The sequence below is a fragment of the Telopea speciosissima genome, chromosome 3, assembly GCF_018873765.1.
Source record: "Telopea speciosissima isolate NSW1024214 ecotype Mountain lineage chromosome 3, Tspe_v1, whole genome shotgun sequence".
Lineage (NCBI taxonomy): Eukaryota > Viridiplantae > Streptophyta > Magnoliopsida > Proteales > Proteaceae > Telopea > Telopea speciosissima.
The window spans coordinates 72,395,110-72,420,179 of record NC_057918.1 but is presented as its reverse complement, the minus strand read 5'-3'; the positions used below and the strand labels follow the sequence as shown (position 1 = coordinate 72,420,179).

The following is a 25,070-nucleotide window of genomic DNA, read 5'->3' as shown; positions in this document are numbered from 1 at the left end:
GAAGAAAACACATTACACTTATCAGTGATATGATTAGAAGCACTGGAATTAATAACCCCACTGGTGGGAGATGAAGAAGCAAGAAGTGCAGCAATACCTCTCTAGGCAAGTGTGGCGGTGGAAGACTCAAATTGCTGAAGTAGTTTCAATAGCTGGTTATAGTCTTCCGAGACAAAGATCCTGATGGAGCTGCTCCAGATGAAGAAGCAAGGTTAGTGTCATTAGATGACACCATGTTGGAATTCCCTTGAGTCTGCTAAGCTTGCCATTTTTTATGCCCACTCTGGTTTACCATATTTAACCCAACATTTGTGAATAGTATGATTTGATTTTCCACAGTGCGTACACTGGCATAGAGGTTGATCAGATTGCTCTCCACTATGACCACTTCCACTTCCACCTCGTCCTCTATCTCCCCATAAACCACGACCATGTCTAGAAAAACTAGAATGCGTTCATGATCACTGTTACTAGTAACAAATGCAGAACTATCCTTGGACGAGAGAGGGAGAAACAATGTGCTGAATGCGACATAACGCCTCATTCATAGAAGGAACTTTTTCACCAGCAAGGAGCTGGCTTTTGACAAGCTGCAAATCAGAATCCAACCCAGACAGAAATTTAGCTCATTGAAATTTGGCACGCTAGGATTTCAACACTTTTATGTCACTAGAAAGGGGTTGGTAGACATTCAGTTTTTCCCACATGCCCTTGAGTGCACTGTAATATTCACCAACTTTCTGTTTGAAGGAAAACTTCTTTTCATAAAGAACATATACTCTAGTCATACTCTTGTTTTGAGAGAAACTCTCCTTCAAGTCATCCTAAACACCTTTGGCAGTTGTGTGAAACATAACATTAGCAACCACAGACTTCCATACTGTTCCATAACCATACAAGTAAAGTATCATTCTCACACATCCATTTTTAATATCCTATACTGTTTGAAGATGGTTGAGATGTATACAAGTAATCCAATTTACCCTTTGCATTAGTGTAAACTTTTACTGCTTGAGACCAGAAAGGTAATTTGTAGCTCCACCAAGTTTAATAGAAGTAATTTGCACATTAACATTGTCCACATGAGGTTTAGAGTCACCCATCAAAGCAATATTAAGTCAAAGAAGATATTATATCAGCAACACATTCCGTTACAATGGTAGTAGCAATTTGTAGAACCAAGGAGAAACACTACCGCTGGGAAAAGAAGTACCAATTTGGTAGTAAATAATGATTCTCTTCAAATCACAGAGAGAACAAAGGGCAAAAATAAAAACAGCAATCCTTTTCAGGCATCTTACGATGCATAATTTAGCTGAGGTGGAGAAAGATAATACCACCAAATCAGTAGTTCAGAACACCATGAAAATCTGATCAATTTTACTAGTCATGTAGAACACAGACTATCTCAAAGTTTGATTGAATTCCAACTGCCAGATTCAGAGAGATAGGCCAAAACTGAAAATAGCAACTCAAGATCCAAAAAAATAGGGGAAGTTCAGAACTTTCAATCAAACCAGCAGATCAGGCCCAAATTTGAATGAAAAGTAGCTTAGATATAGAAGGACAGAATCCTGGAATATTGCTTCAATCGATTAGTGGGATGATCAATGTGAAATCCACTATAAATTTGAACTTTGGAACTTGTGTGATTTCAGGTTCTGGTTCAGTGTCGATGGTTGCCTCTATGCTGTGGGCTGCATTGGTGGAGGATGCAGATCAGTTCTCTGACTCACCTATGGAGGATTCCGGGGAATCATCACAGCTAGCCATTCTTGGCTTTGAAGATTCTGCAGGCTGCCTGCATCTGAGTTACACGTGTCAGACATGCTTGTATGCACACATGCAGAAACTCTCCATTTGTTAGATTGATTTGTAAGTATTAATCTATTCTTATGTATATATAATATATAATTATTAAATTATGTAACAGGGGCAGAATGGTATTTTCCACTTGTGGGACCCATGTCCCCAGTGTGGAATTCAATTCCCCATAGCCTACCCTAGCTGACCTTCCTATTTATGTCATATGGCATCAAATATGTGACTTAGATATAATTACTTAAGTAATTATACATTTAATTCTGTAAAATTAGATTAGAGAAATGGTTTTCCAAAACTAATTTTACCTAAGCTAAGGCAAACATGCCTTAATTGAACTAACTATATAAGGAATACTTAGCCATTTGATTCATTTATAACTACAAAACTAAGTCGATTTCAGCAAGAGAGGAAGAAAAGAGAAGAGAAGGAAGAAGAAGAGAAGAAGCCTAGGGTTAAGATCTGGGTCCATTTGGAGCTTGGAGCTAGGGGTTCTTCCACAAGCTAGGAATTTGGGCTGCTATTGTCCTCTCCTTCTCCAGTTTTAGGTAGACCCTTGAGCCTATTTCTGTTTTTGACCTAAATTCTCTCTTTCTCCTTCAATTTCCATTAGGGTTATGACTTTATTAAACCCTAGCATAGGAATTGGTTAAGCCCCCACATTGAAACATGTATTTGGGTTAAATTAACCCAAATCACTGAATCTATCTTAACTGTACACTTTTCTATCAAATTCAGGCAGTGCATGTCAAGATCCAGCCTTAATTTGTAAAAACCCCAATTCTGGAAGTCCAGCCGGATACTGTTGCAGGCATCCAGCCGGACGTCCGGCCCCTGTAGCTGCTTGAATCCGGCTGCCCCCCCTGCTGTGTTATGTTGGTCTGTTTGTTTAGGGTATTGACCTAGGTTTCTACTATACTTAATACATATTGTTTGATGGTTATTTAGGACTGTAAAGCCAGCTTGTAAGGTTAATATTGTGGATTGGAAGCTAGTTTTGATTGAATACTCATCCAACTTTAGGTAAGGGAATTTGATTTTTAATTTGGTGTGTTTATGTTATTAATTTTTGTTTTATTTGTGGCTGACATACCATGCATCAATCTTATAACTCTATTCATATAGTTTATTAGCTTTAAATTTCTTTGCATTAGTGTTGTGCATGAATTAGGTTACATTCTCATAATGCATTGCATATGTTAATTGTTGTTGGAAATACTATGAATGATGATGATGTTGCTGGACAGCCTTACTGTACTACTCTTATTGAAACATATGCCATCATATTAGAATGCATATGGTTAGGACTGTCATAAACCCAGTGCTATGGCCTTTACCAATAGGGGAGAGCTGTTGGATAACCCGTGGTAGGTTCGAAGGGATGATTCCGGAATGCCATTCACTGTCCCATATCTAAAGAGTATTACAGGAATGGGAACAAACAGTAGGGTTAGCATTTGGGGGTTTGTTAGCGTCAGATGTGTAATGCCTGAGCTCCCGGGTCCCCACCGTAGTAGATTGGTATCGTTCGGGTGACCGGCGTCTGGTTATGTGTTTCCGGGACCGAGGATATCATATTTACTACAGTAGCACTTATACCCCATGAGACCTAGTATCAATGTTAGGTGCATGCTTAACTTAGGTCATTCATCATGGACTATCTGCACATGCTTGTGTGTTTCCCTTGCTGGGCTCAGTGGAGCTCACCCTTGTGGAATTCCTTATTTTCAGATGACTCTTCTACTGCTGCTGGTGTTTCTGTAGGAACTTCAGCCGCTCAGGATTCTTCTACTGCTCTTGGAGTTGAGACTCCGCTGTATGTAGAGCACAATGTCTCGTCGTCGTGTGACGACTATGCCTTCTCTTGAATGTGCCTGACAGTCCAGGCTATCTCCCCCACTCTTTTGTTTATAAATCATTTTTGTATTCTTTAGCATTATATAGACCTTGTACTTTTTGTTTTGGGTTACTGGTGTGAATTGTTCAATGTAACTCAAACTTCAGTCATTATATATAAATGCGTTATCACTTAGCCTTCTCTATTATTGCCATTATCTCTATTATTTAAATTGCTTCCACTGCGTTTAAATTACTGTATTGTGATAATTGTTGTGAATAGGGTACTGCACTTGCGATCCTTGGGGGTTGGTTGGATGTCAGAGACATCCAGTCACACGTGGCCCTTATAAACTGGGCCGGGGTGTGGCGATCAATTCCTAGAAAATTCTTTCTGAAAGGGAAAAAAAAAAGTGAAAAACCAGAATACCACAGGTGATATTGTTGCAGAAATAAAGAGGCAAGCAGCATCACAGGACGGTAGTATGCATCAGTTACAGAAGTCCCTTGTTATATGTAAGATTAACTATGGGGACCCATCAACCAAAGAGGCAGCAGTTGCTGCAATACATATAGAACCACAAGACCTTAAGAGACTCAATACCAGAAAAGAAAGTGACCTATGGTTATTGATTACTGCTCCGATACCATGTTGCAATATCAGACTGACGATGATCAATAACCAAGTAGGAAGGAAAGGATACAAGAAGAAGAGAAAAGAGGCTACCAAATAGGGAATAACACAATGTTGTAGGAAGCAGTATATTACTATATTTATACCAAAAGAAACTTAAACAAAGTTACAATAATATCCCTATTTAACTAACTACTAATAACAATAATATCCCATATAACCATACAGTAAAGTTAATTACGAATATTCCGTGGTACATAATGCCTTTGTGGTTCTATGGCTTTATTCAAGCAAACAATCTTATAGTTCAGTCACATAGGGGTTTTCTGATCTTTTTCCTGTTGTCTATGAATTAAAAAAATTCTCTCAGTATTTTTGCCTCTTCTTGTGACTCTTGGATTATTCCACTTTTCTCTTGCAGTCATCTTTTGGCTTTGTGGACTACCATGATCATAGGTCTGCAGCTTATGCGATAATGACATTGCATGGACGGCAACTGTAAGATTACATTACATTGTATTTGCTTCATTGGCTAGGGCCCTGTTTTGGGCTTTCTAAAAGACTAAAAGGTTATGTTGCTTCTTGTGCGGGACATGGTGCTATTTCCTATTTATTAAGTGTATAGAGCACTCTTTGGACGTTCTAGAAACTATGTAGAAGCTTCATGTGAGGGAGCTGGTGTCACAATTCTGTAGTGGAAAGATAGTTCAAGGACAATTAGCCATGTGCATTGTGTCCTCCTTCTTAGTGAGCATTATTCTTATCATCCAGTACTGAAGTGGCTTATTTGCATCTTAGTGCCATAGTTAAATGAGTAGAAATTTTTTTGTATTTGTTATCCAAAAGAAGGTACCAATTGCTGGTGATACAAGCAGGGTTTTTTATTTAATGTTTTATCTTCATGTAGTGGTTTAGTTATGGACTTTAACTGAAGCTTGAATTATTTCATTTGCAGTTACGGTCAGGCAATTAAGGTAAATTGGGCATATGCTGGTGGGCAGAGAGAGGATACTTCAGGTTTTTGTTTGCTTCTTTCCTTCTACTGCCTTTTCCTCTTTGTTTCATTGCTTATGCACTGTCCCTTTCACCCCCTTTGCTTTAGTAAACTGGCCTTTTAATTTTTTCTACATGCTTATCAGGGCACTTCAATATTTTTGTTGGTGATCTGAGTCCGGATGTTACCGATGCAACTCTTTTTGCATGTTTCTGTGTGTATCCTAGTTGTTCGTAAGTTCCTTTTTTTAAAAAAAATTTTATTCATGTGTGTTGTGTGTGCGGACTGGCACACATTGTTACTTCATAAGTTGCTCTTTATTGGAGCACGAGGTATTTGGATCTACTTTTGCTAGTAGAACATGTGATGTGAATGGTTACTGGTCAATTTATTATGCAGAGATGCAAGGGTTATGTGGGATCATAAGACTGCGCAGTCAAGAGGATTTGGCTTCGTTTCCTTCCGCAATCAGCAGGTGCTATTCTTATCCTTATTATTTTTCATGTTTGAAGCCCAAGGTTTTAAATTTTACCAGGAAGGGTGATTTTGCCCCTTGCCGAAACAAAAATATTTTGCCAAAATCAACAAAATATTGTCAATTTTTTTGGGAGTGTAGTACATATATTGCATACACATGTAGGAGGCGATTAGATACAAAGAAAACCATCCAAAGTGGTTTATGATTTTCAAAATCCAACTACATGGTGCCACTTGGATTTTAATTAATATAGAGAAATGCACTAGTATTTGTAATAAAATTAAGGGAAAATTACACTGTCACCCCCTGAGGTTTGTATTAAATACAGAGCTACCCCCTGTGTTTCTAAATTATACAGCCACACCCCCTGAGTGGACGGTGGTAAATAATACATTTTAAATACCAACTTTACCCTCTTCTAATATCCTGTTAATACTCAATGGGAAATTCCAACTTTACCCTTTTACCCTTATGTACAAAACCATAATGAGTGTGAGCTTACCAATTTACCCTTAGGGAAGCCCAAACTTCACACCCCTTCCCTTCCCTTCCCCTGCTATTTGAACTTACCCGCTTTGCTACAAGGCTTCTTCTAAAACCCTTCTTCTAGGGTTTTTAAAGAAATAATTGCTGTCTTGAGAAGAGCTATCAATCTCATGAACAGATTCAATAATCGCCTCTCAGGCAACGGCATTTCTGAAATCTCTCCTCAAAAAAAAAAAAAAAAGAAGAGAAAAATAAAAACTTCATAGAGAGAAAATCTCTCAATCTTTCAATCTCTCACAGCTCCTAACTCTCACAGTTACTGTGTCAAGTTAAAACCCCTTTGAAGAGATATATAAAACGCTTTATATGAAAAACCCCAAACATTTGATTCCAGAATGATTCCTGCAAAACGTACCGTTTTGATCTCAAACGCATCGAAACCTTTTGGAACCTCTTTCGCAGTCAAAAGCAGAAGAATGTATAAAAGCTTGAGAATAGAAAAGATAGAGAAGAAAATGAAGATGAAAGCAAGAACTGCTCCATAACTCCAATCAACAGTTCTGGCGTTCTTTTTTTTTTTTTTTTAATGTTTCAAGGAGATTAAGGTTTCTACTTCCCCCTCCCCCCTGTATTCTCTTTTCGTGCTTTTTTGTCTGGGATCTCTGGATTTTTACTTGGGTTTCTTGCATTTTCGTCAGTAAGACCCTCCACGTCTCCAATGTTGGAAGGAATTGTGTAAGACACATGGGGATTAGTAGGAAATAAGGCTTGCAGAGCTCAAGCAATAGCCTCAGCTCTCTCTGTTCCATCTTCAATCGATCTCTTTACATCATGTGTACACTCTCTCTCTCTCTCTCTGTGTGCTTGTTCTTCAAGAGTTGAGCTCTAGCACTTATGCATAACCCATGGGAGGGTGTAATTTCATCTTTTTTGTTCAAGCAAATTCAAGCCGGGAGGGGGAAGGATGGGGTGTGGTGGTGTTAGGTTGTGGGGGTAGGGGCGGGTGGGTTGGGTTGCAGCAGATGGTGGGGCCAGTGGGTTGCAGAGAAGAAGAAGAAGAAGAAGAAGGGATGGTAATGGGTCCCATTAAGTCTATTTCAAGGATAAAATTAGAAAAAAGTTTATGCTCTCAACTTTGTCAATGATCCAAGGCCTGATTTGGAATTCTCGAGGCCTAAACTCTGCCTCGAAACAAGCCAATGTTCGCTCCAAAGTTCGCTCCTCTCGCTTTGCCTTCTGCTGTCTCCTTGAAACTCATATCAAGGAGCAAAATTCTGCAAATATCCTCTTGTCCATCGCCCCTGGCTGGTCCCTCCTTTCTAACTATTCCTCCCATCCGAATGGCCGTATCTGGGTCATTTGGGATCCTAGAAAAATTTCCATCTCCCTTCTTTCGTCTTCCTCCCAATTTCTCCACCTTAAATTCTCTGATCCTTCAGGCCTTGACTCCTTTCTCTTCACTGCCATTTATGCTCTCAACTGCCCCATCCAAAGATCTCTTCTCTGGGATGACCTGCGTGCCACTGCCAGCAGTATTGGTGTTCTTCCTTGGGGCCTGGGGGGTGACTTCAATGTCATCCGCTTCAGTCATGAAAAACAAGGTGGCAATCATCTCGACTTGGAGGCTATGAACAGTTTCAACTCTTGTATTGATGACATTGGGGTCAATGATCTTCGGTGGACAGGCTTTCCCCTTACTTGGAGCAACAAAAGATCTGGATGCCACCGTATCAGTTGCAAGCTAGACCGAGTCTTAGTCAACGAAGCCTGGCTCACCTCCTTCCCTTCCTCCCAGGCTTCTTTTGATAGTCCAGGCATTTCTGACCATTCCCCTATATCCCTTCCCATCCAGCCTTACATCTCCTTTGGCCCCAAACCCTTCAAGTATTTTGACATGTGGTCTTCTCACTCAACCTTCCTTCCCACGGTTCTGAATGCTTGGTCTAAACCTGTGCTGGCTTTCTCCTCGCCCCTTATAGCCTTCTCCAGAAAACTCCGTAACGTCAAGGAAGCTCTCAAGCTTTGGAATAGAAGCACCTTTGGGGATATCTCTCTCTAAGTTACTGAGTGCAAAGAGAGATTGGCCACTGTTCAGATTCAGCTGCAGGCAGATTTGCACAATGTTCCTTTGGCTGAAGCCGAGAAGACTATTTCTGCTGAGCTTACGTCTTTGCTCTCACAGGAAGAGCGCTTCCTCAAGCAAAAGTCCAGGATCAAATGGCTTGATTTGGGGGATTCAAATACTGCTTTCTTCCATCGTTCTTTCAAGGCCAATGTCAATGCAAACTCCATCACTCAACTCACTTCCAATGATGGTTCTCTTGCTACAACTGTCAAGGATATAAAGGACCTGGCTGTTCAGCACTTCAAGGGCATCTTCAATGCCCCCTCGATGGGAGATACTCCTCTGCCCAGCCATTTACTCAACAAGTTCCTTCCTCCCAGTCACATAGATATCCTTAGCTCCATCCCCAAAGAAGATGAGATCTTGGCAGCTATTCATTCCCTTAAAGTGTCTGGTGCTCCTGGGCCAGATGGCTTTAGCATGGGGTTCTTCCTCTCGACCTGGGACATCATCAAATTGGATCTCATAGCAGCCATTAAAAGCTTCTTCTACAATCCCAGCCAGATCAATGGGGTTAACCATACTTTCTTGTGCCTCATCCCCAAGAAGGATGGTGCTTCGGCTATGAATGACTTCAGGCTCATAGCCTTATGCAATATCCTCTACAAATTTATTGCTAAGATCCTAGCCAGAAGACTCAAGACTGTTGTGGATCTGTTGGTCAGTGACAACCAATCTGCTTTCATCCCAGGAAGAAACATCTCTGACAACATTTTGCTCTGTAATGACATAGTTAGAGGATTTGACAGGAAAAACCATGGGCCAGCTATCCTTCTCAAGATCGACATTCATAAGGCCTTTGATTCCTTAAAATGGGATTATATCTCTCAAGTCATGCTCAAGATGGGGTTCCCTATCCCCTTTGTTCACTGGATCAGTTGTTGCATCTCCTCCCCAAAGTTCTCGGTCCTTATCAACGGCAGTCCTACGGGTTATTTTGGAGCTTCTGTAGGGATTCGGCAAGGGTGTCCCCTTTCTCCTTACTTGTTCACTTTGGCCTTGGAAGTTCTCTCTAGGCAAATTCAGACATGTACTGATCAGCAGTTTATCCCCCCTATTCCGAAGTGCAAAGCTCTAAAGCTCACCCATCTTGCTTTTGCTGATGACTTGATGATTTTCTCAAAGGCTTCCATTGCTTCTCTCGAGTGTATTATGCTTTGCCTGCAGCAATTCCATGAGCTTTCAGGTCTGCGCATCAACCCCTCCAAGTCCCTTATCTTCTTTGCGGGTCTTCCAGAGCTTCACAAAGGGGACTTCCTTGTCAAATCAGGCTTCCAAGAGGGGCACTTTCCTATCAAGTACCTGGGCCTTCCTTTGATTCCGGCTAGAATGACTGCTCACCATTGCACCCCCATGCTGGACCTCATGAGAAAAAAGACTGCAATTGTGGAAAGGCAAGCTCCTATCTTATGCGGGTAGGCTGGTCCTTATCAGATCTGTCTTGGAAGCCTCCTATATCTATTGGTCTGGAATCTTTGGTCTCCCGCATTCTACCATCAAGTCCATAGAATCTCTGCTTGCTTCTTTTCTTTGGAAGGGAGCTGAGACATCCAGGTTTCTCCACCCCACCTCTTGGGCTTCTGTGTGTCTCCCAAAAATGGAGGGAGGGCTGGGCATAAGAAGAATTAAAGAAGTCAACAAGGCTGGTATTATCAAGCTGATCTGGAGGATTGCTTCTAAACAGAAGAGCATTTGGGTTGATTGGATTTATTCGAGGATTCTTCGGCAAGACTCCATCTGGACTGCTTCCGTCTCTACTGATGCTTCTTGGGTTTGGCGCAAGATCCTGGAGTCCCGCCACCTTGCTCTCCCCTATATCCACTCCCGCATTGGAGATGGCCTCTCTACCTCCCTTTGGCTGGATCACTGGCACCCTAAAGGGATCCTTTTGCACCTTGTCACACCAAGGACGATCTATGCTTCAGGCCTTCACAGAATGGCTCTTGTTGCGGACATCCTTCATCTCAATGAGTGGGCTCCTCCCCCTTCCTCCTCCCAGTCTCTCTCTCCTCTTTGGAATGACCTTCTATCAATCCAAAGAAGACTGCCTTCTAGAGGTGACTGTGTCTCCTGGACAGCTGATGGTTCGCTGAATTTCTCCTCCAAGGCAGCTTGGAATCTTATCCGATCCAAAGGCCCTATGGTTGGTTGGAGGAAGCTCCTTTGGTTTAAGCATCATATTCCGCGCCATTCCTTCATTGCTTGGAGAGTCTTCAACAACTGTCTTCCTACCCTTGCTTTCCTCCGCAGGCGTCACATACAAGTTCCCAATGCTTGCTGCCTTTGTTGGAACAACTTGGAAGACTCGGATCATCTTTTCTTTGAATGCCCGACCTCCAAAGCCATTTGGAAAGGTATTCTAGCTAAGTGCTGGCCCACCCAGAGAAGAATTCTCCCTTTCTCTAGAGAATGGATTTGGATAGATATGACTTTCGGAGGGGCTTCTATTTGTGACACTGTGGGGAAGATCGCTTTCTGTGCTGTGCTAAATCACATTTGGATGGAGCGAAATATTAGGAAATGAACCTCCAATTCTCGTTCTTATCAACAGATTTGGAACTCCATTTCCTTTGAAATCTCCTCCAAACTATTGTCAGCTCCTCCCTCCTTTTGTTTTGACACCCCAAGGAACAGGCTAATTGTTGTCTCCTGGGGTGTCCCAAATGTTTCTTTCTCTTCTTCAGCTGGCCCTAGCTGATTTTCTTTAGCCGTTGGCTGTTGTTTCCCCCCTAAGGGGGCCCTTGTTTCTCTTTTCCTTGGTAATGAATTCTTTTATTCACCCAAAAAAAAAATTAGAAAAAAGGAAAAAATTGAGCAATTAGGGGTATATTAGTCATTTTAAGTCATGAATTACCAACACCATACCACTTAACCGGAATGATATAACGGAGTGGGGCTGTCTGTAACAACTAACCAAACTCAGGGGGTGTGGCTGTATAATTTAGAAACACAAAGGGTCACTCTGTATTTAATACAAACCTCAGGGGGTGGCAGTATAATTTCCCCTAAAATTAAAGAGAAAGAGGGAGAAAGAGAGGAGAAAAGAGGAGGAAAAGAAGAAGAACTGCTGCAACAAGTTGGGGGTCACAGCCGTAAGTTCGACTGCCCAAAACATTCATAATTAATAGCTTAGACAGTAGGGTAAAAGCAAAATACCAAAATACCCCTAGGAGGAAGATCGTGAATTATCGCTGGTGCTAATTCACGACTCTCTCCCCCCCTTATATCGAGAACTTCTAACATTCCCCCTCAAGCTGGAGCATATATGTTAATCATGCCCAGCTTGTTACAAATACAATCTACTCTCACACTCCCCAAAGACTTTGTAAACAAATCAGCAAGTTGCTCCCTGGTTTGATCATGACGAGGAGAAATAATCCCTTGTTGCAGCTTTTCACGAACAAAATGACAGTCAATCTCAATGTGTTTCGTTCTCTCATGAAACACAAGATTTGTAGAAATATGAATGGCAGCCTAATTATCCCACCATAATAACATAGGAGAATCATCACCAAACCCAAGCTCTGTCATCAACTGTTTAATCCACATCAGCTCACAAGGGCCATGTGCCATAGCACGATACTCGGACTCTGCACTGCACTGCACCTAGCCACAACGGTCTGTTGCTCTTCCATGAAACAAGATTTCCTCCAACAAACACACAATAACCTGAAGTAGATCTTCGATCAATTGGAGATCCTGCCCAGTCAGCATCAGTAAAGCCTTCAATCCTCCCATGACCATGATCAGAATATAGAAGACCACGTCCAGGAGCTTTCTTGATATAGCGGCAAAACCCTTATACCTGCATCCTAGTGGGACGTCCAAGGAGAGGACATAAACTAACTTAGTACACTGACAAGAAAGGAGATGTCAGGTCTAGTCACAGTCAAATAGTTGAGTTTCCCTACAAGCCTCCGATACTTCTTTGGATATCACCATCATCGCCATCAGTTTCAAATTAGGATCCATAGGAGTATCCAAAGGTTTAGATCCTTGTAACCCTGTCTCTGAAAGCAAGTCATGAACATATTTCCACTATGAGAGCGAAATCCCTTTCCATGATTGAGCTACCTCAATACCCAAGAAATATTTTAGACGTCCCAGGTCCTTACTCTGAAATTGCTGTCCCAAATGTGTCTTCAAGTTCTCAATACCTGAAGAATCATCTCCTGTGATAACAACGTCATCTACATAAACTACCAAAAATATCCTCCCTACATCAGAATGCCGGAAAAACACCGATCACTCTCAGGTCGAGTCAGTTCAAACTCCAACACAACATCTGTAAATCGGCCAAACCACACCCTTGGTGACTGTTTTAGCCCATACAACGATTACTTCAGCCAACACACCTTACCAGACTCTCCCTGAGCAATAAAACCAGGAGGTTGCTCCATATACGCTTCCTTGTGGAGATCACCATGCAAGAAAGCATTCTTGACGTCCAACTGAAGCAAAGGCCAATGGTGGGTAGCAGCCAAAGAAACGAAAATGCGAACAAAAGCAAGTTTCGCAACAGGAGAAAGGTATCTAGGTAGTTTATACCATAGACCTGTGCATATCCCTTAGCAACAAGACGGGCCTTCAACCGAGCCACAGACCCATCATGATTAACTTTCACCACAAATGTCCACCTACAACCAATGGCAGACTTACCAGAGGGTAAAGAAACAAGGTCCCATGTCTGATTTTCCTTCAGCGCAGATAATTCCTCAGTCATAGCAGCCTTCCACCCAAAGTCAGACAAGGCTTCTGCAACAGATTTAGGAATAGGATGACGCTCAAGAGTAGACAATCAAGCAACAAAATTAGAGGACAAACCAGTATAGGACACAAAGTTAGAGATAGGATGTTGGGTACAACTCCGAACACCCTTACAGAAAGCAATAGGGACATCTAAATAAGAAATAACAGGAATGAAAGACGAAGAGGAAGTACCTATTGGAGGATCCGGATCTGGAGGCGAAGAATACGAGGTAGAGGTAGCTAATGGGGTGCTATATTTGTCATAAGCTGGAATGTGAGGTGTTGGCTTGTTGGATGAGCGACGGTGGAACACAATAGCTGGCTTAGTAGGAGGTGGCACTGCTGGCAAAGGATCCTGCTAAGGAGAAGAATGTTCGACAACATAGACGGGCAGATCATCGTCCAAATCTGAAGAAGGCAGCAAAGACTCAACAAAAGAAGTGGATTCAAAGAATTTGACATCAACTGTAACAAAGTATTTCTTTAAATCATAAGAATAACAACGATAACCCTTTTGAGTTTTAGAATATTGCGCAAAAAGACATTTAAGAGCCCTGGGATCCAACTTAGAGCGACTAGGACGATGATCCCTAATAAAACAAACACTCCCAAATACACGAGGGGGTAAAGCAAACAAAGGTTGAGAAGGAAACAATAAAGAATATGGAATACCCCCACACAAAACTGAAGATCGCAAACGATAAATAAGATAACATGCTGTCAAAACTACATCAGCCCAAAAAATTTTAGCCACTTTCTTCTCAAACAAAAGAGATCGAGTGACTTCCATTCAATGTTTGTTTTTCCTTTCTGCCACATCATTTTGTTGAGGTGTGTCCATATAAGAGGATTGATGAATGATGCCATGCTGAACCATAAATGCAGTAAAAGTAGCACAAAAGTATTCTTTAGCATTATCACTGCGAAGAACTTTTAATGAAGTATTAAACTGATTTTAAATTTCAAGAACAAAAGCAAAAAAAATGGAGAATAACTCAGAATGATTCTTCATTAAATAAATCCGAGTAACTTGGGAATAATCATCAATAAATGTAACGAAGTAACGAAAGCCCAATTGAGAAACAACCGGACAAGGGCCTCATACATCAAAATGAACTAAAGAAAAAGGTGGGCAGCCCGTTTATTGACTCTAGAAGGATAACTCACATGGTGAAGTTTCCCAAACTGACACGACTCACAATCAAGACTAGACAAAGATTTAAAATGACTGTCCAAAATGTTCAAACTCTCCAAGGAAGGATGACCCAAACGACAATGAGTCTGATGAGGAAGCACCACACTCGAACATGCCACCGTTGATGTCTTCAAGTAGATATAACCCCCCAGATTCTCGGCCTCTACCAATCGTCTTCTTCGATTTGAGATCCTGAAATACACTATAGCCAAGGAAAAAAGTGACAGAACAATTATGAGCTTGGGTGAACTTGTGAACAGACAACAAATTAAATGGTAACTTAGGCAAATAAGAAACAGAGGTTAATGACAAAGACGAGGTAGCATGCACAGTGCCTGTACCCCGAACTTGAGCTAAAGACCCATCAGCTAGCACAACATTTGAAGTAGACTCATGAAATGAAGAAAAATTACCTGAAACCCCAGTCATATGATCCAAAGCACCTGAATCAATGATCCAAGGTCAAGAAGTGGATGAAAGGCACGCAGTAGATTACCTGTCTGAACAAGAGTAGCAGCAGAGAACTGTGATGACTGGGAATTCTGAAACTGAGTAAAGCGCTCATAATCTTCATCAGACATCGTCCCAATCTTACCCTTAGGCTTGGAGGGAGAAGGAACACCCAAATCACTACTAGCCGAGTTGGCAAATTGAGGTGGTTTACCATGTAGTTTCCAGCAAAAGCGTTGAATTTGGCCAGGCTTATCACAATGATGACAAGTCCTCACCTGTCCTGAAGTTTCTGAAGTACCAGAAGTGGGAGCTTTACTAGTGCCTGTCCCATGACCACGACCATCACCACCACTATTACCTGTCCCACCATTAGAACCATGGTTTGGTGGAAAAGAGGCAAGATCAAAATTTCCAGCATTGGTGGGCTCTTGGGTGCTTTCACGAGAAGCACGTAAAACTCGAGAAAAAGTTTCTGAAAGAGTGGTGACCTTCTCTCCACCAAGAATCTGAGGCCTCACCAACTCAAATTCCTTACGAAGTCCACCCCAAAATACCATAACAGCAAGCTGTTCTCGCTGGTTTTGCATTGCTTGCATATCCGATGAAATAGTAAGGACAGAAATCAGCTCCTCATACAAACGTTTGAAGTCAGCAAGTATTGGGTAACATTGAGATTCTTTTGATCCACTTTATAGAAAGCCTGGGACAGATCATATATGTGACAAGTTGTCCTGTCTAGAGTACAGGACATTCAAATATTCCCATAATTCCTAACTGTATCAATATGAGTCACCAAGTCTGCAATCTGATTTTCCATTGAATTCAGCATCTGGCTCAAAATCCTTGCATCGACAATGTCCCATGATGTATCATCAACAGGTTTCGATTTTGTCAAATGATTATGTTGATCACGGTCAATCAAAGCCAATCGAACTACCTTCTTCCGTTGCTGGAAATTTGATATTCCCTCTAACTTCCGATCAGTAATACAATGAGAAGACGAAAGCTCAGTCAGCGTAGTCTTGGTCTCGACCATTATTACTAATCCAGATAATCTTCAAATCGCAGGGACAGCCAAAGAACACTCCACAAAATAATCCCGATTAAAACAAAATTGAGAATCACACCCAAAGTATAATACAAGTCAGAGCACAAAATCACGATAAAAAAAATCGTGAATACTCCCAATATCGCGGACTTCAACCTATTACTCCATCAACCTTCACGTCCCACAACAACTCATCAAAATCATTAAAAAATTAGACCTAGTTCTTCTTATAATCACGAACTAGTCTAAAACCAAAGACAGCATAGGGTGCTGCACCCCTTCAAACGAAAGATTAAGAGTCTACAACTTGATTGGTTTGTAGAAGAGAACTTGAGCCACTGTAAAACCTCAATCAAAATAGAACAATGGATCACTGGAAGCTTGAACCAGTCCCTATCGATCCATCTCTGATACCATGTAATAAAATTAAAGAGAAAGAGGGAGAAAGAGAGGAGAATAGAGGAGGAAGAGAAGAAGAACTGCTGCAACAAGTTGGGAGTCACAGCCGTAAGTTCGACTGCCCCAAAACATTCATAATTAATAGCTTAGACAATAGGGTAAAAGTAAAATACCAAAATACCCCTAAGAGGGAGATCGTGAATTAGCGCTAGTGCTAATTCACTACTCCCTCCCCCTTATATCGAGAACTTCTAACATTATTAAAAGCACATTATACATGATTACATTTTCTCATATATTGTGTATTCGATTCTTTTTTTAGTCCAAAGAATAAGTTTGGTTATTTTCTCGTAAATTATAATGTCAATTAAATTTAATAAATAATGTAAATCACTACACTATGCTATAACATAATGTACTATTTAATCATCTATTTTTTTTTGTAATTATATCATAAAATAGAGTTATGCTAAAAAATTTGCTCAACTACACATTCCATATTTTCATATATTACGGCATGGCCATGTCCAATGAAGGCCTTGGGATGCACCAGTTAGGAGGAGTGATTTGATCAAGATTGAAGGATCTAAAAGAGCTAGGGGCAGGCCTAAAATGGCCCTAGGAGAAGTAGTGAGGAAAGACATGCATAGTTTAGGCCTTGCCTCAAGTATGATCTTGAATAGAGCTGATTGGAGGGCAAGGATTCCTGTAGCCAATGTTGTGCCTTTTTTTTTTTCATAAAAAAAATCTTTGGTAGGATCCATGTAGCTGACCCCATTTAGTTGGGATAAGGCTGAGTTGTCTCATTTGATTAATTCTTTTAAGGGAAAAAACAGAGTAGGAAATTCAGAGGACCATAATAAGTTTGTATATTAGCTTTGCATTAGCATATAATTGTGCGAGTATATCTTCTTTTAGTCACCAAATGTATTCAAAATATTCAGTTTTTTCTTTATTTATGCATGCTTTTGAGTTGAAATCATAGATCAAATATGAAAGAAAAGGGCTCTTTTTGGGAGTTGCATCTTCTGGTGGTCAAACTCACAAACTTCTAATCTCATTCAAATCTTCTTGGTAACAAGTGATCATATTTCAATTTTTTTTTTTTTTAAAATTTAAGTTCGACTAAATTAAGGTATGGCAACTCAATTCAACTCAACTCAGCCTTATCCCAACTAAATGGGGTTGGTTACATGGATCCTTTCCCTCCAATCAGCTCTATTAAAAAACATACTTGTAACAAGGCCTAAGGTATGCTTGTCTTTCCTCTCCACTTCTCCTAGAGTCATTTTAGGTTATGGAGATGATTTACCAATTTCAACATGTTCTTGATACAATATCATGAAATGCATTGAAATTTGGTTCACTATTTCCACCGAGTTTTTTGAGAGATTTCAACTGAAGTTCATTGAATTTTCCTATCCACTTCATTTCCTAGCCCCTACTATATAAGTTTCACCTGTTGAGAAAAACTGAAGTACTTTGTTAAAAATTTCAACCAAAAGCCTTTTTTTTGTTTTGGAGAATAAAAAATGTATTACCAAAGAAAGCCCGAGGTGGGCAAGAGAGAGAAACAAGGGAAAGCGGGGGGGGGGGGGAAGCCACTAGCCCATTAGCGAGGGGGCTGTAAAACGATACAATCAAGGTCCCAGGCTCTAACAATATGCCTATTCGTGGGAGAGTCCAACAAAGACTTGTGGGGAAAGAAGCTCAATTTCGTAGAAACGTCAAAGGAGATGGACTTCCAAATAAAGTCGAAAGATCTAGAATTGGTAGACCATCTCCGGAGGTTTCTCTCCATCCAGATATGGTAAAGCGAAGCTCCAAAAACTAGCTTCCCAATGGCCTTGCATATAGAGCCTCCTGGGAAGGATCTGATCATCCAGAGCCACTCTTTATCAAAGGGGAGGGGACGTCTGCTGTGGGACCAAATGAACGAAAGGGCTTTTTTCCAAATGGTTTGGGAGAAGGGGCAAGCAAAGAAGAGGTGGTCGATGTCTTCGGAAGCAGACCAGCACAAGGTACAGGTTGAGGGGGGGGGGGGGCAAGGATTTTGCGGTGGATGAGAAAGGCTTGGGTGGGGAGGCAATGGTTGAGGGTTCGCCAAACTAAGAAGCTATGGCGGGGGATGTGGCCTTTGAACCAAACCAGGTTGTACCAGGGGACAGAGGGGCTTGAGGGCGGACAAAATTCCAGGCAAAGTTGAAGCTAAAGAGGCCAGTGGAGGAAGGGAGCCAAGTAATTTTGTCAACAGTGGAGGGGGAAGGGGGGAAGGGAACGCCAGATTGAGGAGAGGATGGGGATATGGGGGAGGGGGGGACCAAGAGCCAAGGGAGATGATAGAAGAGAGGGGTGCGTCCTTAGGGATACCGGAGGAATAGACAGCTCTGGGGCCAAAATGGTTGTAGAGAACTCCAAGCGGGTGCTAAGGATCAAGCCAAATGGAAGTAGAGGAGCCACCAGCAATGGAGAACGAGATGGCGCGTAGGGCAGTGTGGCGCAGGTGGAGAATCTTGCGCCAGATGTAGGAGGAATCGGGGTGGATGGGAGCGGTTCAGATGGAATTATTTTTGAAGAGGTGGGAGTAAACCCATTGGACCCATATGGAATCATGTTTGGAAGAGATTTTCCAGATTAGCTTTAGGATGCCCGCAGTGCTAATCCCTAAGCCTCCCTCAGCTTTGGGCAGGCAGACAGAGTTCCAACTGATAGGGTGAAGGAATTTGGAAGTTTCCTTTCCTTTCCAGAGGAACGCACAGAAGAGTCTTTCCATAGCTAAGGAGGTGGCTTTTGGAATGGCAAAAACTCCACACCAGTAGATGTAGGAGGATTGGAGGACCGATCTGATGCATTCAAGTCTGCCCGCATAGGAGAGGAGCTTGGCTTTCCAAAGTTGGACGCTTGCGGATATTATCAAGCATGGGGGTGCAGTGATGGCTGGAGAGCCTGACAGGGATGAGAGGGAGGCCAAGGTATTTGACTGGGAGAGTGCCAAGGGAGAAGCCAGTCAAGTGGAGCGGATTGGCTTTAGCATCATCAGGGATTCCCGGGAGGAAGAGTTTGGATTTGAGGAGGTTGATACGAAGCCCTGAAAGGCGTTTGAAGAGATGAAGGGAGGACATGATGTTAGAGATGGAGGAAGGGGAGGCTTTGGAGAAGATCATCAAATCATCTGCGAAGGCCAGGTGGGTGAGATTGATGCGCTTACATTTGGGAAGAGGGGAGATAAGGTGAAGGTCAGTGTTGGTTTGAAGGCTCCTAGAGAGGACTTCAAGGGCCAGGGAGAAAAGGAAAGGGGAAAGGGGGCAGCCTTGACGGATCCCGGCTTTTGCGTGGAAGAACCCCGCGGGGGAGCCGTTAATAATGACCGAGAAGGAAGGGGAGGAGATGCAAGCAAGAATCCACCTAATGAAAGGTGGAGGGAAGCCCATCAGAGACATGACATCAGCGATGAAGTCCCAGCGAAGGGAGTCAAAAGCTTTGTGGAGGTCAATCTTCATCAGGGCAGCCGGCAAGTGGGATTTCCCATCGAATCCTCTGACGATTTCAACCAACCAAAAGCCTTATCTTCTATTAAGGAAGCAAACCAGTAATTCATTGGCTAAGTTGATGGTAGACAGCTAGACATTGGCAACCTCATTTTATTTGGCCTATCCCATCATTTCTTAATTTGTTGTGGGGGAAAAAAAGGACAAGATAATGTAATCTAATAAAGTGAATTCTTGGACATGACGGAGCTTAGCCATCAGTATTTACATAATTATCTCGGATGGATTAAGCCAGTAAAAGTTTCGCAGTACAACATGACATAATAGTGTCCTTGTCTTCGGATTGTTTTGCAGGATGCACAAAGTGCTATAAATGACATGACTGGTGAGCCCTATATCATCATAAATTTTATTTTATGCAATTTTTCTTAGTGTTTTAAGGGTGCATGGAAGATGCTAATATAGTTGCTCAGAGCTTCAGATTCAAACCTCTTTCTTTCCCCAGGTAAATGGTTAGGGAATAGGCAAATAAGGTGCAATTGGGCAACTAAAGGAGCTGGTCTCAGTGAAGAGAAGCAGAATAATGAGAATCAAAATGCTGTTGTACTTACAAATGGATCTTCAGGTATGCATCCTTTCCAATGAGAATTGAACCAGTGCACTTCATTTGGGCATTATGAGAAATCAGCTTATGCATTAGTCCCATCCAATTGTGCCATTTGGACAATCTATATTCCTGCCAGCTAGTTGATGACTTGTCATTCTGGCAGGTGAAGGCAAATCGTTCACTAGAGGCATGGCATGGGAGACCTAACAACGGTCATAGGTATAGAAAAGTTGTGGCTAAGTCATGAATAATTTAAGGAAAAAAGTTTACTGGATGGATGTCCAGTATGGTGTCTTCTTCTTCAGTGACCTGATTCCGGCAGTCTTCAACTCCAGCAACCATCCTCTTGGTCCCTGATTTTGTGACTTTGGGTTTAAACTCTGCAACTCTGGTGACCTTCCCTTTGTCCCTGGTTTTGTACCATATGGACTGAAAGGGCTGTAACCTGGTGCAAGTCCTATGTTTCCCGATCTGGGGATGGGTGGACTGGAATTGGTCCTAACCTCTGGCATATTTGGCTCAAAGTGGCTACCCTCAAACCTTAACCTGTGTCTTCATGTTGGCAGCCCGAGCTCTTAGTTGCCTAGTGAAGTATCGCTTCACTATTTGCCACATGGCAGTTCATGTGATAGAGGACCAGGCAAGGATCTCATTGGTACAATTTCAGCTTAAAATAAGTAGAGGAAGTAGTTAAAATTACAAAAGATATCATTTTGTATTTTATATTCATCTCCATTTGATGGCATTTTGGTAATTTTACCAGAACTTTGAATCAGAGTTTGAGCAGCTTTCTTTGCTTGCTTTCGACTTAAAAATTAGCTTTGTACCCTTGATAAAGTAAGGAGTAAGAACATGGAAGGTAGAAGAAGACGAAGGAGAGGAAGAGAAGGAGAGAACGAAGTATTGGATAGAAATCCTACTATATATGACTACAAAGCATACCCAAAATACCCTTACAACCATAATCTTAACACTCCTCAAGCTGGGAGTAGATATCCAGCATGCCCCAGCTTGCCTAAGGCAGAATGAAATTGAGGAGCATGTGTTCCTTTAGTTAACAAATCAGCCAGCTGATCCCTTGCCCTCACAAAGGGTGAACAAATACATTTTGAGTCAATCTTCTCCTTTTTAAACTGCCGATCAACTTCAATGTGCTTGTGCGATCGTGTTGAACAGAGTTGTGAGCAATACTGATGGCAACAATCTCATGGGACCATGAATTCAAATCCCAATGCCTGGATTAAAATTTTCAAGCATAGGAGCTCACAGACACCATGAGCCACAGCTCTAAATTCAGCTTCTGCGCTTGATCTTGCGACAACAGATTGCTTCTTGCTTCTCTAGGTGACTAGGGCACCGTTTGATAACGTTACGTGTGTTTTTGTTTGCAGAATAACGTTTCTAGGTTGCAAAATGGTGTTTTATAAACGTGTTCCAAGAACGTATCCAGAACACTTTTAGTATTGTAAAGCTGTTTGATAAAACCTGTTTATGCAATAGTATTGTAATGTTTAATATAAATTACAGAAATGCCATTAATACTATAATCCATATAAAGTCAATGATGTTAGGACATTAAAAGTTATCAAAAATCCAAATAAAATGTATATTAAAAAAAAGAAACAAAGATGCACTAATAGGTTACTATAAATTACAGAAATGCCATTAACACTAGAAGTAACCTAATTCATTCAAACTATCAATAAATTAAAAAAGAAAGAAAAAAAAAAAGAAGCAGACATTTTATGATTGTCTTAACTGACTATGCTATGAAAAGTTGAATAAAAAGGGTCTTCGTGGATTCGAATCACCATCCCCTTAGAACATGCTTGAGACATCCTCATGTTCCAAGTGCTCTACCAATTTGAGTTAAAGACCCAACAAGTAAAGTTTGAAATTTACATGTGACCATGAGACCATGCCACAAACCATGCTTCAATGATATTACACAATGGGGACCTTGCCACAACCCTTCCTAATGTTCTCACATGTATTGAGCAAAACAAGAGATCATGTAACAAAACAAGAAACATAAAGTATTGAAGAGGAAGTCAAAATCAATTGTTTCTTCATTAGATAACAAGTCATTGATGAGCAACAAGTACACCATCTATCAATTTGCATTTGCATTAAAAAAAACTGTTATTCAGCTCTCTTGAGAAATACCAATGAATCAATGCTAATTCAACTAACCAGGGATGTTGTCTTTCATTATTTAGAACAATGTAGAGCTGTTCTCCGTGTCAAGTTATTAGTTGAACTTTGAGTTAGTGACCTTGAGGGTTTTTGTCTTATGGTCCTTGGCTGCCAATGACCTTGCGTGCTTTGGGTCTAGTTTTGCTTCAGAAACACCCCTAACCACCCTATGAGTCTATGAACCAAAATCATCTCTTTATCCATATCTGGGTTTAAAGCTTTTTGAAGAGAAGCACCAGCATGGAGGGTAATGATGTAAAAAGAGACCAACCACTGTAACACCATAGGTGTGCTGAACAAGTGAAGAAGAAAAGCAATGGTTAAAGGAAAAAGCAGATAGAAACCCTCCAGCCATAACCCACATACTTCAATAACAAGTGAAGAGCTTCAAAAGTAAAGGTAAGGGGAGACAAAGTGGAAGAATGTTAATCCTTGCACCAAACTAAAAATCCGTCTGCCTAGGCGACGCCTTGACAACTATGGTTATATGCTTTACATGGTATGTACTTGTGAGTATGAGTTGCTGTTTTTTTTTTTTTTTTATTATTATTTTTTTTAAGCCGAATCTTTTCTGGGACCTGGGCAGCCCCTAAAATTTTATTAATTCAACTCTAGATAAAAATAAATACAAGGGGGGGTTGACATGCTCGCGTAACCCCAACCTCAAGGAGTATAGACATCGCTCCACTTTGGAAGAAACCTCACACTCCTACTCCATACATATTCATCATTTCCTTAAAAGCGGGAACCCAAGCGCATACTCGTGAGTGATCGGACGAAGCTCCACTGGTAAACAGATCTCCCCGGTGAACGTAGTGTCGACCAAAGAAGTACACGCTAAATTCCCCACCAATCGGCCGCCCTATTTCCTTCTCTATACGTAAAGGAAATCAAAGGTCTAATTTGATCCACCAGATTCAGAGTTTCTTGAAACCAGTGCCAACATCTCCAAGATCCGCAACCCCTTTTGGATATGCAGTGAATTGTTGCCTTCGAGTCAGAATTCACACAAACCTCCATAAAACCCAGATCCTCACATAACTTAAGACCATCTCTCAAAGCCCTAAGCCCCGCCACAGAGTTTGTACACTCCCCATAGAACCGCGCAAACGCAGCAACGACCACACCCTCTTTGTCACGGATGATGCCCCCACCTCCACCCACCCCTGGGTTTCCTTTGCACGCACCATCCACATTAAGCTTCACAATATGGGCGATCTCTGAATGGGAGGATGATGAGAAATTCCAAAGAATTGGAGAGTAAGAGATTCTTTCAAAGAGGGGGGTTTCACAAATGATGCATAAATGGGAATGTCACCAATCCATTTTCTAACAACTTCCACAGTGCAGCTTGCTGACCTCGCTTTCTCACCATGCCTTCTGTTATTTCTTTCTTTCCAAAGCTACTATATAACAACAGAGGGGACCAAACCTGTGATAACACCACATAGACTTTTCCAATTAGCCTGCACTTGCCAAAGCAGAATGTTACTTCTCACACTTTGAAGAGGTACGTCTTCCACCTCCAACAACCAAGAGAAAAACGACCACACCTCAGAGGCCGTCCCTCCCCACACTAGGCATTGGGATGTCGTTTCACATTTTGGAATGCCACAACATAGGCACTTAGATGCTAATGAGATTCCCATTCTCATTATGGCATCCTCCGTGGCTACCCGGCCACATAAAATCTGCCATGAAAAAAACTAACCTTGGTTTGGGTTGTGTGATTCCACACCCATCTCGCAAAAGAAACTTCATCCGAGGCAGCTCTATTCAAACTCCACACTGACTTCGAAGAAAAACCCCCATTCCTCGCTGGAGCCCACACCAATTTATCCTCCTTGTCAGAGATGAAATATTTTCCTTCAAGCATACTTTTGCGCACAACATCAAAATCTATTTTGAGAATTTCCCCCTAGTTCCAACTTCTCTGCATGTTCAAAACGTCCTTTACCATGATGTTGAGGTCTAGTTGCATCGTCCCATCAGCTCAATCAACTAGCGCTCCCCACCCTGTCCAATTATCAAGCCAAAAAATTCACCTCTCCTTTACCAACCAGTCAGCGGGAATTGGAGAGCAGAAAGTCTTTTTGCTTCAGCGCCCGACGCCAAGATAATGATCCAGACGGCTTCGGCATTGCCAACACTAAGTGCTCGTTCGTATAGTACTTCGCCCTAAAGAAGGAAACCCACGACGAATTCGACGACATTATTCGCCACAACCCTTTTAGTCTCAATGCCATACTGACATCCTCAAGCCGACGAATGCCCACCCCTCCTTCTAAAATTGGTTTACACACCTTCGACTAGCTCACCCAATGATGTCGATAACCCCATTCTCACTGTTCCCACAAAAAATTTGCACAAATACTATCAAACCTTCTAACCAGAGTCCTTGGAATATCCAAGATTGAAATGATGTGAATTGGCATTGAAGAAAGCACATGTTTTAGCAGGGTGTCTCTCCCCCCAGAGGATAATAGTTTACCCTTCCAGCTTGCAATTTTTCTCTGAACCTTAGTTAAGAAATTCTCAACAAATTAACTCATAATCGCACT

General features: G+C 41.6%; 1 protein-coding gene across 1 annotated transcript in view; it reads left to right on the top strand.

Moving 5' to 3' along the window:
- Positions 1–25,070, top strand: part of LOC122656057 (RNA-binding protein 208-like) — a 78,077-nt gene that overhangs the window by 36,658 nt on the left and 16,349 nt on the right. Inside the window, exons 4-9 of the mRNA XM_043850489.1 lie at positions 4,713–4,789; positions 5,247–5,308; positions 5,431–5,518; positions 5,685–5,760; positions 20,061–20,091; positions 20,212–20,331. Coding sequence (XP_043706424.1) covers positions 4,713–4,789; positions 5,247–5,308; positions 5,431–5,518; positions 5,685–5,760; positions 20,061–20,091; positions 20,212–20,331 — 454 coding nt within the window. The remainder of the gene's footprint in view (positions 1–4,712; positions 4,790–5,246; positions 5,309–5,430; positions 5,519–5,684; positions 5,761–20,060; positions 20,092–20,211; positions 20,332–25,070) is intronic.